This window comes from Panthera uncia, chromosome F2 (genome assembly GCF_023721935.1).
Source record: "Panthera uncia isolate 11264 chromosome F2, Puncia_PCG_1.0, whole genome shotgun sequence".
NCBI classification, from domain to species: Eukaryota; Metazoa; Chordata; class Mammalia; order Carnivora; family Felidae; genus Panthera; species Panthera uncia.
This window is the reverse complement of record NC_064812.1, coordinates 65,011,181-65,025,295: the sequence shown is the minus strand read 5'-3', so window position 1 is coordinate 65,025,295 and position 14,115 is coordinate 65,011,181. Positions and strand designations below refer to the sequence as shown.

General features: G+C 34.4%; 1 protein-coding gene across 15 annotated transcripts in view; it reads left to right on the top strand.

The window, feature by feature from the left end:
- Positions 1 to 14,115, top strand: part of CSPP1 (centrosome and spindle pole associated protein 1) — a 154,401-nt gene that overhangs the window by 67,882 nt on the left and 72,404 nt on the right. For 13 of the 15 annotated variants that reach the window (XR_007458598.1, XM_049633645.1, XM_049633654.1 and 10 more), the window contains 5 exons: positions 5,211 to 5,304; positions 6,340 to 6,397; positions 8,093 to 8,301; positions 10,435 to 10,556; positions 10,919 to 10,997. Coding sequence is in view for 14 of the 15 variants with exons in the window: in XM_049633645.1 (XP_049489602.1) it covers positions 5,211 to 5,304; positions 6,340 to 6,397; positions 8,093 to 8,301; positions 10,435 to 10,556; positions 10,919 to 10,997 (562 nt within the window). In the remaining variant the exon portion in view is untranslated. The remainder of the gene's footprint in view (positions 1 to 5,210; positions 5,305 to 6,339; positions 6,398 to 8,092; positions 8,302 to 10,434; positions 10,557 to 10,918; positions 10,998 to 14,115) is intronic. The other 2 variants (XM_049633657.1, XM_049633655.1) reach the window with 1 other exon arrangement.

The window sequence follows — 14,115 nt, the reverse complement described above, 5'->3', positions numbered from 1 at the left end:
TGATCTCACAGTTCGTGAGTTCGAGCCCTCCATAGGAATCCTGCAACGGGGTCTGTGCTGACAGCTCAGAGTGGAGCCTGCTTCAGATTCTGTGTCTCCCTCTTTCTCTGCCCCTCCCTCGCTCTTGCTTTGTCTCTCTCTTTCTCAAAAATAAATGAACATTAAAAAAATTTAAAACAGCTTCTCATTTCTTCCTCATTATGTTCCTATATATATATATGTATATATATATATATATATATATTTAAAGTTCCATTAAATCCAGTTAATTTTTTTTTTTTAAGGGAGTTCCATGCCCAATGTGGGGCTTAAACTCACGACCCCTGAGAGATCAAGAGTTGCATGCTCTACTGCCTGAGCCAGCCAGGCACCCCTATGTTCCCATTTTTATTTAAATGCTTGGGCATAGTTACAGTAGCTAATTTAATGTCTTTATTTGTTTCATCATCTGTTGTGTTTTTTTTTTTTTTTTTCTATTGACTAACTTTTCTAATAATTATTGGTCACTGTATTAGTTTTCTGTGCTGCATCACAGATTAGCACAGGTTTGGGGCTCAAAACATCCCACGTTATCTCATCTTGTCTGTGGATCAGGAGTTTAGGTTCTCTGCTCAGGTCTCATAAGGGTCAGGTCTCATAGAGTCAGCCAGGCTCTATTTTCCATCTGAATCTTGACTGGGGAAGAATCTACTTCTAAGCCCATTCACATTGCTGGTGGAATTCATTTACTGGTGGTTGTATTACTAAGGGCCTCTTACTGGATGTTAGCTGGAGACCACCCACAATTTTTACAGGCCATCTGTTGTTTCTTGCCATGTGTGCTACCTTACCATGGCTGCTCACTTTATTATGCCAACAAGGAGAATATCTAAACTCAGGGAGGGCTTTTACCTGATTATATCTGGCCCACCCAAGATAATCTCCCTTTTAAGTAATTCAGACTTGAATTTTGATCCAGAATTGGTACCTAAATCATATTAGCAAACTCCTTTCTGTTGGCTGGAAGCATGTTACAGGTTCTGTTTATACTCATGGGGAGAGTTTATACAGGGAGTCAGCACCAGAAGGCAGGTGGCATAGCATCTACCTTAGAATTTTGCCTACTACAGTCACATTTTTCTGATATTTAAGAACCAGTCTTTTTGAGATTTTACTTTAAGCTTAGCTAGGGAAATCTTAGGGTAGCTTTCTTCCTAGGGACAATCCAGCCTTGTTACTACAGAATGACCTTTCTTGGGGGCATCTTCTTTGAACACTATAAGGGATACTGAGAACTGCACTATAGCTGGCTGGAATTTGAATTTGTCTCTACTTTGAGGATGTTGGAGAATTTTTCAGTTTGTGTCTTCCATAGTTTTCTGTCCAGCCTAATGGGATTTTATCCCGTGCATTCATAGACTAGTCTACAGTAACGTCTGAAGGGACCCCTCCACAGATTTCTAAAGCTCTTTTTATGCTTCTTTTTGGATGTTTGGCGTAAACTTCTAGACATTTTAGCCTTCTTGATCTTGATCTTTACGTGATTTGCTTAGTTTCCTGGCTTTGTTTGGATTCTCCCTCCCTGTACCTATGCTCTGTAAATTACATTCAGGCAGAAATGGCAGTGCTTAAAGTGCTCACCTCATTAGTTTTCTTTCTCTCAGGTAGTACAGTCCTTGGCTACCTGTTGTCCAGTGTCTGAAAAACAGTTATGGTAAAACCTTGGATTGTGAGTAATTTGTTCTGCAAGTGTTCTGTAAGACGAGCATACATTTCTAATAAGTTTTAACTTGATAAATAAGTGATGTCTTGCAATATGAGTAGTATGTGATGCCAAATGTCACATGATTACAACTGAGCCAGTGGTTCTTGAAATTTGCTTTAATATACAAGTGCTTTGGATCACAAGCATGTATCACAAGCACAGAACGAATTATGCTCACAAACCAAGGTTTTACTATATTTCATATTTTGCCTAGTTTTGTTATTTTCTTTTATGGTGGAAAGTTAAGTTCTGTGTTTATTACTCCATCATGGTCAGAAGTAGAATGGATAGATCTACTTTAATATAAAAGATTATTATTAACCTTAGTGTTATTTGTCTTATTCCTATGGGAACTTCACAATTGCTGACATCTGTGTTTAATGGGCATACTTAGATGCTGTATGTTCACTGATGGTTGGGAAACTAATAATTAAGGTAGTAGAGAAATTTCTGGCTCAATTGCATTTTTGCTATCCTGTGATTTGTGTGGTGTTTCAGATGATGCATGTCTAGATTAAGAGGTTATTTTGTGTCACTAACATATGCAATAATAACGTTGATGAAAGAAATTTAAGATGACACAAATGGAAAGCTATTCCATGCTCATGGGTTAGAAGAATTAATATTATTAAAATGTCTGTGCTACCCACCATAGTCTACAGATTCAGTGCAATTCCAGCAGAATACCAATAGAAGTTTTTACAAAACCAGAAAACATAATACTAAAATTTGTATTGAATGACACAAAAGACAGTGAATAGCCAGAGTAATTTTGAGAAAGGAAAACAATACTGGAGGTATCACAATTCCAAATTTCAAGATAGTATCACAGGGCTACAGTCAGTAACCAAAACAGTATGGTACTGACACAAAAATAGATACATAGATCAATGGAACTGAATAGGGAGCCCAGAAATAAACCCACACTTACATAGTTAATTAATCTATGACAACGGAGGAAAGAACATACAATGGGGAAAAGATAGCCTCTTTAATAAATGGTGCTAGGAAAACTGAACATCTACATGTAATAGAATGAAACTGGGCCACTTTATTACATCGTACACAAAAATAAACTCGAAATGGGTTAAAGACTTAAATGTGAGAACAGAAACTAAAAAAAAAGTCCTAGAAGAGAACACAGGCAGTAATTTCTCTGACATCAGCTGTAGCAACATCTTTGTAGAAATGTCTCCTAAGGCAAGGGAAACAAAAGCAAAAATAACCTTTTGGAACTACACTAAACTAAACTAAACTAAACTAAACTAAACTAAACTAAACTAAAATTCCTTCCACAGCAAAGGTAATCATCAACAAAATGAAAAGGCATCCTAGTGAACGGGAGAAGATATTTGCAAGTGATATATTTGATAAGGGGTTAATATCCAAAATATATAAAGAACTTCTACAACTCAACACCAAAAAAAAAAAAAAAAATCCAATTAAAAATGGGCAGCAAACCTGAATAGATATTTTTTCCAAAGAAGACCTACAGATGACCAACAGATACATGAAAAGATTCTCAGCATCACTAATCATCAGGGAAATGCAAATCAAAAACACAATGAGATATCACCTTCTACTTGTCAGAATGGTTAGAATAAAAAAAAGGCAAATAACAAGTGGTGGTGAGGATATCGAGAAAAAGGAATTCGTATATTATTGATGAGAATGCAAATTGGACAGCTACTGTGGAAAACAGTATGTAGGTTCCTCAAGAAATTAAAAATAGAAATGATCCAATAATTCTACTGGGTATTTACCCAAAGAAAATGAAAACACTAATTTAAAAAGATATATGTACCCCTATGTTTATTGCAGTATTATTTATAATAGCCAAGATATGGAAGCAACCTAAGTGTCCCCTCAATTGACAAATGAATAATGAAGAAGTGGTATATATAGACAATGTGAGTGTGTAATAACACAACCACGAAAAGGATGAGATTGTGTCATTTGCAACAACATGGGTGGACCTAGATGTTATTACACTTAAGTGAAATCAGAGAAAGATGACTACTGTATGATCTCACTTGGATGTGGAATCTGAAAAACAAATTAATAAATATGTGGAGTCAGACTTATAAATACAAAGAACAAAGTGATGGTTGCCAGAGGGGAACAGAGTGGGAGGATGGGCAAAATGGATGAAGGGGTGTGGAAGATACAGGCTTTCAGATATGGAATGAATAAGTCATGAGAATAAAAGGCACATCATAGGGAATGTAGTCAGTGATAACTATAATAACATTATATGATTACAGATGGTAGCTGCAGTAGTGGTGAACGTAGCATAATGTATAGACTTGTTGAATCAAGGTTGTACACCTGGAACCAATGTAGCATTGTGTGTCAACTATAGCCTAAAAAAAAAAAAAAAAAAAAAAAAAAAAATCACCTCTAAGTCCAAAAAATTAAATGCAGTAATAATGATCTTCTGTGGATATAAATGTTTGCACAACTTGATTTGCACATGATACCTGGGTGAGAGGTTTATATTTTTTTCTGTAGAACTGAGGTAGAATTTGAGCAGGGTACCAGTGTGATTAATGTTGTGTTTTAAGACAGTTAATCTTACATAAATATGCTGCATTTATTGGAGCAGAGGGAGGGGAATGGAGAAACTAATTAGGAGGTTATTGCTGCAGTCTAGGTGAAATGTAGATTGGTTGGATCCAAGGTTAATTGTGGTGAGAATAGAAAGAGGATCTGAATATGAAGTGAATAAGAGAATGAGCAATCAAAGTTATAGCAGGTTTTGAGGTTCAATGATCAGGCCATTAACAGAAAACAAAGAAGGGCAATGGCTTTTGAAGTGTTCATTTTGGACATACTTGTTAAATTTAAGGGGCTTGTGGGAGTTACTAGTGGCAATTATTATCTCAATTATTAGAAAAATGGGGATGGAGATTATTAGAGTATTCTCTTATTTAAGGTTTTTGAGGTATAGAGGTTTAGGAAAGAGTAATGTATCTTGTGATTGACATATAGTAGATATTCATAAATTGTGAAATTAATTGAAGAGGTAATGATACACGATTTTACCTTTTATATTTTCTGCACATGCAGTACTCTTTGATATAATTAAAAATTATATTTATATTATTTAAAATTCGAGTTTCTAGTTGCAGATGTTGCTTAAGAGTTAAGACCAGTTTGTGAGATGCTCTGACAGCGCAGACTCTCTCTTTCTGCCCCTCTCCTGCTTGCGTGCATGCGCCTTCTCTCTCTCACTCTCTAAGTAAATAAATCATCTTAAAAAAAGAGGGCCAATTTCCCCCCCCCTTTTTTTAAGTTTATTTATTTATTTTGAGAGCAAGCACAAGTGTGAGCGGGGGAGGGGCAGAAAGAGAGGGGGAGAGAGAATCTCTCTCAATCTCAATGTGAGCTGAAACACAAGTTGGATTCTTAACCGACTGAGCCACTCAGATACCACTAGACAATTTTTTTTCTTACCACTTTCTAGGAGGTGAAGATCGAGAACTTATTCAAAGAAGGAAGGAGAAATACAGACTAGAACTACTAGAACAAATGGCCGAACAACAGAAGAACAAGAGACGGTAATGAAAGGTTTGCATTTAAAAAAGATGTTTTGAATTTAAAATGCATTTGTGTAAAATGACATGGCGATAAACAATTACATAGTAAATAATGGAATATTTTTCCTAAGATGATTATGTATCTGTAAATCACTTCCATTTCAGCCTCTGCAATGTACATCAATCTGCCAGGGTGGTAGAACAAATACTATGAGAGTGTTCATTTACTGTGTCATATAGGTAGCAAATGAGACGATGTGTATATCCTATAGTAGGCGTTGTAGATACCTTTATTAATTTCTTCAATTTTTGATTTTGGGTAGCATTTAGTGTAATCTACATGCCCACTATATTATCTCATATGTAGTAACAAATATGAAATGGAAGTATTTTGTCTTATATAATGTGAAATGATTAGCATACCCATAAATGCAATATAAAAATAATCATGATAAATTGATAGATATTTATATTGTATACAAGTCCTAGTGTTTGCAATCTTTCTTGTAGAAATACCTGTGAAATACTAATTATAGTTTACAAGTAGGATTAGATATCTTGGTTCTGGAGAATTTTGAGACCTACCATCTTTTAGTTTTGCCTTTTTCCCTCTATCTTAGAGAAAGCCAATATCTCCTGTCTTACATTAATAATTTTTTAGCATCAGTTTCTTAAAAACTCTTATTAGAAACTTACTAGAAAGTATGGTATTAATTTTTAAATTTTTACCCTTCCTTTTGCCAACAAAATATACATGTATCCTAAATGTCTTTGTTTCATGAAGTGAAGATTTTGTTTTACTTCTGTACTTTATTCTGTGTGAATTGCTGAGGCTTCTAAGTACTTGAGGCTCTTACTGTAAGTCAGTTTACAGGTGAATTTGCACCAAATCAAAAATTGAGTTTTCAGAATTATTTAAGGCTTTATTATCAGTAAATAGAATTATTTGTACTTGAAGATGTTATTGCATGGACTTTGTGCTAAAATTTGCCTTAGTAATGATTTTGATTATGTTTACTTTAACTGTTTAATATATAGAATTTTAATTTTGTTCAGAGAAAAAGATATGGAACTCAGGGTTGCAGCTTCTGGAGCAAGAGACCCTGAGAAATCGGTAAGGGTTCCTGGAATCTTTTAATGTTTACTCTTTGATTTAAATAAGCCTCAAAGGTGGTGGCAGGTGGAGATAGAAGATATTGGGGGAAATATAAGCTTAGACCAATTTGAATAGTAATAAATTCAGTTCTCATAAAATTTAAGTTCTAACTCTTGTTTATTTCTCTAAGATAATTTTTCCTTTTTCATATGTGCATCATTTTTTTAGTTTGTTTTTAAATTAGTTCTTTCTACTTGGTTCAAATGCACTATTGCAGGAAAAGTTATCTCAATTCAATCTACAATAGACGTTAATATTTTTCTTGAGTTTTTCTTGTATAGGAATGATTTCCAAAGAAACTGAAACCTTTGATTCTAGTGTTTAAGCATTTTAGTAATTTTTATTTAATGTAGGACTAGAGAGATAATAATCTTGTTTTTGCTTTAATTTTGCAATTCTCATTAAAGGGAATTAATTACATCATTGCAGTTAAGTGGGGAGGAGGTAATATTATATTGCTCTTCTCAAATTGTGCTTTTTCTGTAGCGGGATCTGTAGAATGTATTTGCTAACACAAGTTTTTGTCTACCTTTGATGACTAAGAAACTTTAATTTCATTAAAAAGTTCATTCCTGCAAAGAATACAGCAACTTAAAATTATTCAAATATGGGCAGCTTTTGATACACTTTTACTTGTGCTGAGTATATATCCTGTGGGTTGCCCATTTAAAGAAGTGTAATACTGGACCAGTATCACTCCCAGGGTGCTTGACTGCTCATAAAATAAAACTTTTAGATTAATCTGAGAAATGATTCCTGAGGAATTAAACCAACTTGGGGAAAAAAAGGATAATTCCAAAGCTAAATACATTTTCTTCTATTAATGGATACCTTGGAAATAATTTATATAATCAAAAACTTTCTTTTAATATCTTGAACTTTTTAATGTAATATAGTAGTATGTTATTAAACATTTGATTTATAGTTACATTAGTATTTGATGGACATTCCTATTTATATTTAAATGAAACAACCTTTAGAATGTCAAGTGGCTTTATGAGGGTAAATAAACACATTAGACATAATAGACCAATACTTTTGGGTTTACTTTTGATGTCAAATCTTAGAAGAGGATACATAAATGATGTTCTGAAGTGGGGGTTAGCAAACTATAGCCTTGGCCAAATCTAGTTGCTTCCTAGTTTTGTAAATAAAGTTGTATTGTATGGCTGCACACCCTCACTCATTGTTTTACATTTTATTTTGGGCTACTTTAGCATTTGAAGAAACCACATGCCCTGCAAAGCCTGATCAACTTACTCTCTGGCTCTTTACAGAAAACCTTGGCTAATCATTCTAGAGAACACTTAATGTCAGAAATGTCAATTGGATAGAGAAACAGCACAATGTTGTATAATAAGAATTTTACATTCAGCATTAATATCTGCCTCTAATCTTTGCTTGATTATTTATTAATGGTGAGACATCAGGTGATTCATGTACTTCCATGTGGGGGCTTCAATTTCAAATGGGAGCTTCAGTTACCCCATTTATAAAATAAGGATTGGATCTTCAAGGCCTTTTATTGCTGTAAAATTCTTTTATTCTGTGACAGTCTGATATAGAGGGTCTTTTGAGGTCCCTTCCACCTTTAAATTTCTACCTTTAAATTTATGATTTTATGTAACAAACAGACTTTTTTCTTTATTTTAGCCTGATAGACTAAAGCAGTTTAGTGTGGCACCAAGACACTTTGAAGAGAAGATACCACCTGAAAGACCCAGAGTAGCTTTCCAGACACCTCTCCCTCCCTTACCTGCCCCATCTGCCCCACCCATCCCATCAGTTCACTCCATCCCATCTCAAAATGAAGACTTGCACAATGGACCCAGCTGCACCCTTGGTGAAATGGTGCCTCCCAGGTGCTTGTTTAAAATGTTTTGTGTTTGGGAATTAGGTAAGGTATCCTTATATTTCATGTTGAGAAGGATTTGCTGAAGTGAATACAGTTATCCTTCAGAGATTTTTGTACAAATAACAGCTTTCTGTCAAAGAATTTCTCTTGAAATTTGTTTGCATTGTTGTTGGTCTTTTATTATAAAACAAGGGAAATCCTTACAACATTCTTTTATTGTTTAAAGATGCTTAGTATTTTTAGAATGAGTAACTACATTTGGTATTTAGCTTTAGGTTACATTTTAGAATATCTATTTTTTAAAAACTTTTAACATACAAAAGCTATATATTTTCTTAAATTTTGTAATTTCCACTTGGCAAACAGTGAATACTTCTTTCAGTTTAAGCAAAACAAAGTTTCTAATGTGACTTTTTTGTATATATTACTTTATTTCAGCTTGTGTTTCCTTCAACTCTTTCTCTGTGATTGCTTACAGGCTATGCAAATCAAATTCCTGAAATAAAAGGTGTTGAGGTTATAAAACCTGTAACTTAGGTATTAGGATAAGGATTTGATTTTTATAGGTAAAAAGCATTAAGCCATACTAAGGCTATACATAAAGAAAATTGTCTTGTTAACATTGAAATTTTCTGGGCTGTGCTTTCTTTCCTTAGTAGGAGTTGAGCTTATTTTTTGCTTACTATTAATGTCTTAGAGAAGTGTGTTTAATCAGGTGTTTTTCTTTTTTAACATTGATGTTTTTCTGTGCTGTACTTTCCTCTGGTAGGACTTGGTCTTATCTTTTGTTTAGTACTAACAAATTGTAGCGTGATGTGTATTCTGTTTATCGGGTCCTTTGTTTCTTTCATCTAATGGCTTCTTGACTCAAAAGACTAGGTGGGAGTGAAATGACAGAGCATGGTATGATGGTCTTAGCATTGGCTTAGGGATTAAAATGGTTAGCTCCACTGTCTGGATTTTGGGAAAACCACACCTTATTAAACTTTAGTTTTCTCATTTGTAAAAGTGAAATAGTAGTTAGTTTTTCTTACCTATAGTTACAGGGTTGTTGTAAGGATCAAATTTTATATAAATCTCTATACAAATTTAAGATTTAATGATGTTGACAGTTTCCTTTCATAGCAGTTTCTTAACTACTTTGTTGACGTATTTGTGCAGTGAGGATAATAAGGTTAGACACACTGAGTGACCAGTAAGTTGTGAAAAATATTCATGACTGGAGAGAACTTTAATGACTTCTTAGCTCTTCAGAATTATTTTGAAGTATACAACAAGGGATAACCTGTTAAGATACACTCAAAAGTAAAACATTCTAGGATGCCCCTTTTTCCCTTTCTGGTCATCTAAATGAATTTGCCTTTTCCAATTTGCCTTTTCCAGTATTGGAAAATATTGCCTTGGTGGAAATAGATACTTGCTAATCAGCAATGAAGTGCTGAGGTAGAGGTTTTTAAAACATTTTAACTTCATGAAACAGAAAACATTATGCCAAGACTTTACTGTTGATATATAAGTTGTTTTTGTTTACATTATGGTTGACTTCCTTTGAAAGAACAATTAAGTTATTTTACAATTAGAAAAATACACCTTTTACCTGCCAGTCAAATGGAACCATTTATAAACCTGTTTTATACCTCTTTGCTTTTTCTTCCTGCACTGTCCTCTCTGTTACTCCAGCAACATGGCTGAAGCATTCTCTTTTCTAGAAAGCCTTACTTATTCTTTCCTCCTTACCCCTATCTGATTTAAATATCCCTGCTCCATGTTCCTACAGCACCTCATGTCTATTTGTATTGTTTCACTTCCATGGTGTGCTTTAATTGTCTGTTTATTTTTGTGTTATTCCTGAGGGACAGGGACCATATTTGTTCAATACTTGCATATACTGACTAATTAGATGTTAATTGATTATTATTCAAAGTTTTTGTCATATAAGTATTGCGCCTTAGATTCTGAAATTTGGTAGTGTATTTTTTGCTTTTTGAATCCTTATTTTTGATGAGATTAAAGCAAGATGGTGGCTTTTCTAAAGCAGCAGTTACATTTTCAATAACATTTTTGCAAAAGAATTATGCCTTGATTTAAAAAACATTGCAGTGAAATATGAGAAAATTTTTCCAATTTTCTTTTGATACAGGATTGCACCTCTGCCTCCTCCTCCCCTGCTACCACCTTTGGCTGCTAATTATCGGACTCCTTATGATGATGCGTACTATTTTTATGGGGCCAGGAATACTTTGGATCCCAGTCTTGCTTATTGTAAGTTATCTATAGGGTAAACATGTTTTCCTAGTGGTTCAGTCAGGAAAATTATTTTTTTTTGTAAGCAAAAATAAATAAGTTGGAAAAGCACAGCTTTACTTAATTCAAATGTTACATGTTTATTGACTTAAAAATGTCCTATTTTAAAACTCAACTATATCGCTTAGTTATTTCTTTTTTGTTTAGCTTTAAGAAATAACTATTTTGTGGTTTCTTGCAATGCTCTTTGCTCACTCCTAACTGAGAAGGAAATACGGAATTTTTTCCTTAGGTGACATTTTTAGTATGTGACTTTTTCTTTATGGATAAAGTGTTAATACACGGGTTCTGTGAAATAAATGTGTTTGTTTTCTTTTAAGATGGTCCGGGAATGATGGGAGGACAGCCTGCAGCTTATGTTAGTGCTCCTGTCACCCAACAGCCAGCACAGCCTATTATGTAAGTTGTTAAAATAATTTCTTTCAAAATTAATTTGTCTTCCATAGAACCTGTATTAATCACTTTTTCTCTTCAGAACAGATGTAACTTTAACTGTCAATTATTGTGTGACCCATACGTTCAAAGTATTGCTTTTAGTCTGTGTTCATGGAAAGTACATTTAAAAAATAAAGAGTAATCTCACTTTCATGTTAGAAAAGTCATTCATACATATTATTGATAAATAAAAATATAAATAGGCATATGCGAAAATTGAAATCACCTAAATCCCACTCATCTAGTGATAGATGTATCTAAATAAGCATTCAGGAAGTCCTTTTATGTACTTGTATAAACATACACACAACATACACCAAAATTATGTTATACACTATAATTATTATTCTGTAACCTGCTTTTAAATTAACAGTATGTCATAAATATCTTTTGCATGTTAGTATACTTTGTAGCATCATTATTTAAAATTAAACTATTTATTTTGAGATAATTATGGATTCCCATGATGGAATTGTAAGAAATAATATAGAGACATCTTGTATACCCTTTGCCCAGTGTCTTCTAATGCTAAGATCTTATAAAACTATGGTATAGTAGCACAGCCCAGATATATGACATTGGGTACTGTCACGATACAGAACACTTCCATCTTCACAAAGATTCATTATAATTACCTTTTATATTATAGCCACATGTAGTTCCTTCCTGCTCCTACTCCTTCCATAGGCACTAGGAACAACTAATCTGGTTTCCATTTCTTTTTAATACTGTTAAAAAATGCTGTATAACTCTCAACAATAGCCAAATTACGGAAAGAGCCTAAATGTCCATCAACTGATGAATGGATAAAGAAATTGTGGTTTATATACACAATGGAGTACTACGTGGCAATGAGAAAGAATGAAATATGGCCCTTTGTAGCAACATGGATGGAACTGGAGAGTATTATGCTAAGTGAAATAAGCCATACAGAGAAAGACAGATACCATATGTTTTCACTCTTATGTGGATCCTGAGAAACTTAACAGAAACCCATGGGGGAGGGGAAGAAAAAAAAAAGAGGTTAGAGTGGAAGAGAGCCAAAGCATAAGAGACTGTTAAAAACTGAGAACAAACTGAGGGTTGATGGGGGGTGGGAGGGAGAGGAGGGTGGGCGATGGGTATTGAGGAAGGCACCTTTTGGGATGAGCACTGGGTGTTGCATGAAAACCAATTTGACAATAAATTTCATATATTGAAAAAAATAAAAAAATGTATATATATATTTTAAATGCTGTATAAATGGAATCACATATGTAACCTTTTGGGGTTGACTTTTTATTTTGTTTTTTATTTTTATTTTTATTTTTATTCATTTTTTGAGAGTGTGTGTGCATGCAAGCGGGTTGGGGCAAAGGGAGAGGAAGAGAATTTTTTTTTTTTTTTTTGGTGGGGAGAGAGAGAATCTTAAGCAGGCTACATGCCCATTGTGGAGCCAGATGGATGTGGGACTCCATCTCATGACCCTGAGATCATGACCTGAGCCAAAACTGAGACTCAGACACTTAGCTGACTAGCCACCCATGTGCCCCAGGGTTGACCTTTTAAAATCAGCATAATTCTCTAGATATTCATCCAGATTGTTGCGTGTATAAATTGTTCTTATTGCTGAGTAACATTTCATGGTATGGATGTACAACAGTTCGTTTAACCCTTTCATCGTTGAAGGACATCTAAGTTAGTATGAATAGAGCTACTATGAATATTTGTGTATAGGTTTTGTGTGAGTGTAGTCTTCACTTCTTTAAGATAATTGGTCAGGAAGGTTGTTGTTGGGTTATATGGTAGTTACAACTTCAGTTTTATAAGAAATTGCCAAAGTGTTTTCACGGAGACTGTATTACCATTTTTACATTTGTATTGGCAGTTTATTCAGAATCTGGTTTCTGTATGTCTTTACCAGCACTTGGTGTTGTGACTTTTGTTTATGCTGCTTTGGTAAGTGTGTAATGATATATTATTGGAGATATATATATATATATATATATATATATATATATATATACACACACACACACACACACACATATATATAATTTACATTCAAGTTAGCACATGGTGCAACAATGATTTTAGGAGTAGATTCCTTAAGCCCCTTACTCATTTAGCCCATCCCCCCCTCCCCAGCAACCCTCTGTTCTCTATATTTAAGAGTCTCTTCTGTTTTGTCCCCCTCCCTGTTTTTATATTATTTTGTTTCCCTTCCCTTATGTTTATCTTTTTTATCTTAGAGCCCTCATATGAGTGAAGTCATAAGATTTTTGTCCTTCTCCAACTGAGTAATTTCATTTAGCATAATACCCTCTAGTCCCATCCACGTAGTTGCAAATGGTAAGATTTCATTCTTTTTGATTTCCAAGTAATACTCCATTGTATGTATGTATGTATATATGTGTATGTATGTGTGTATATATATATATATATATATATATATATATATATATGTATGTACCCATCTTTTTTTTTTTTTAACATTTATTTATTTTTGAGAGACAGAGACAGAGCATGAGCAGGGGATGGGGAGAGAGAAGGAGACACAGAATCGGAAGCAGGCTCCAGGCTCTGAGCTGTTTGTTAGCACAGAGCCCGATGCACGGCTTGAACTTATGAACTGTGAGACCATGACCTGAGCTGAAATCGGAGGCTCAACCGACTGAGCCACCCAGGCACCCCTATACCACATCTTCTTTATCCATTCATCCATCAATGGACATTTGAGCTCTTTCCATCCTTTGGCTATTGTTGATAGTGCTGCTATAAACATTGGGGTGCATGTGTCCTTTCGAAACAGCATACTTGTATCCTTTGGATAAATACCTAGTAGTGCAATTGCTGGGTCGTAGGGTAGTTCTATTTTTAATTTTTTGAGGAACCTCCATACTGTTTTCCAGAGTGGCCACACCAGTTTGCCTTCCCACCAGCAGTGCAAATGAGATCCTCTTTTTCAGCATCCTCACCAACATCTGTTGCCTGAGTTGTTAGCTATCCTGACAGGTGTGAGGTGGTATCTCATTGTGGTTTTGATTTGTATTTCCCTGATGATGAATGATGTTGAGCATTTTTTCATGTGTCAGTTGGCCAT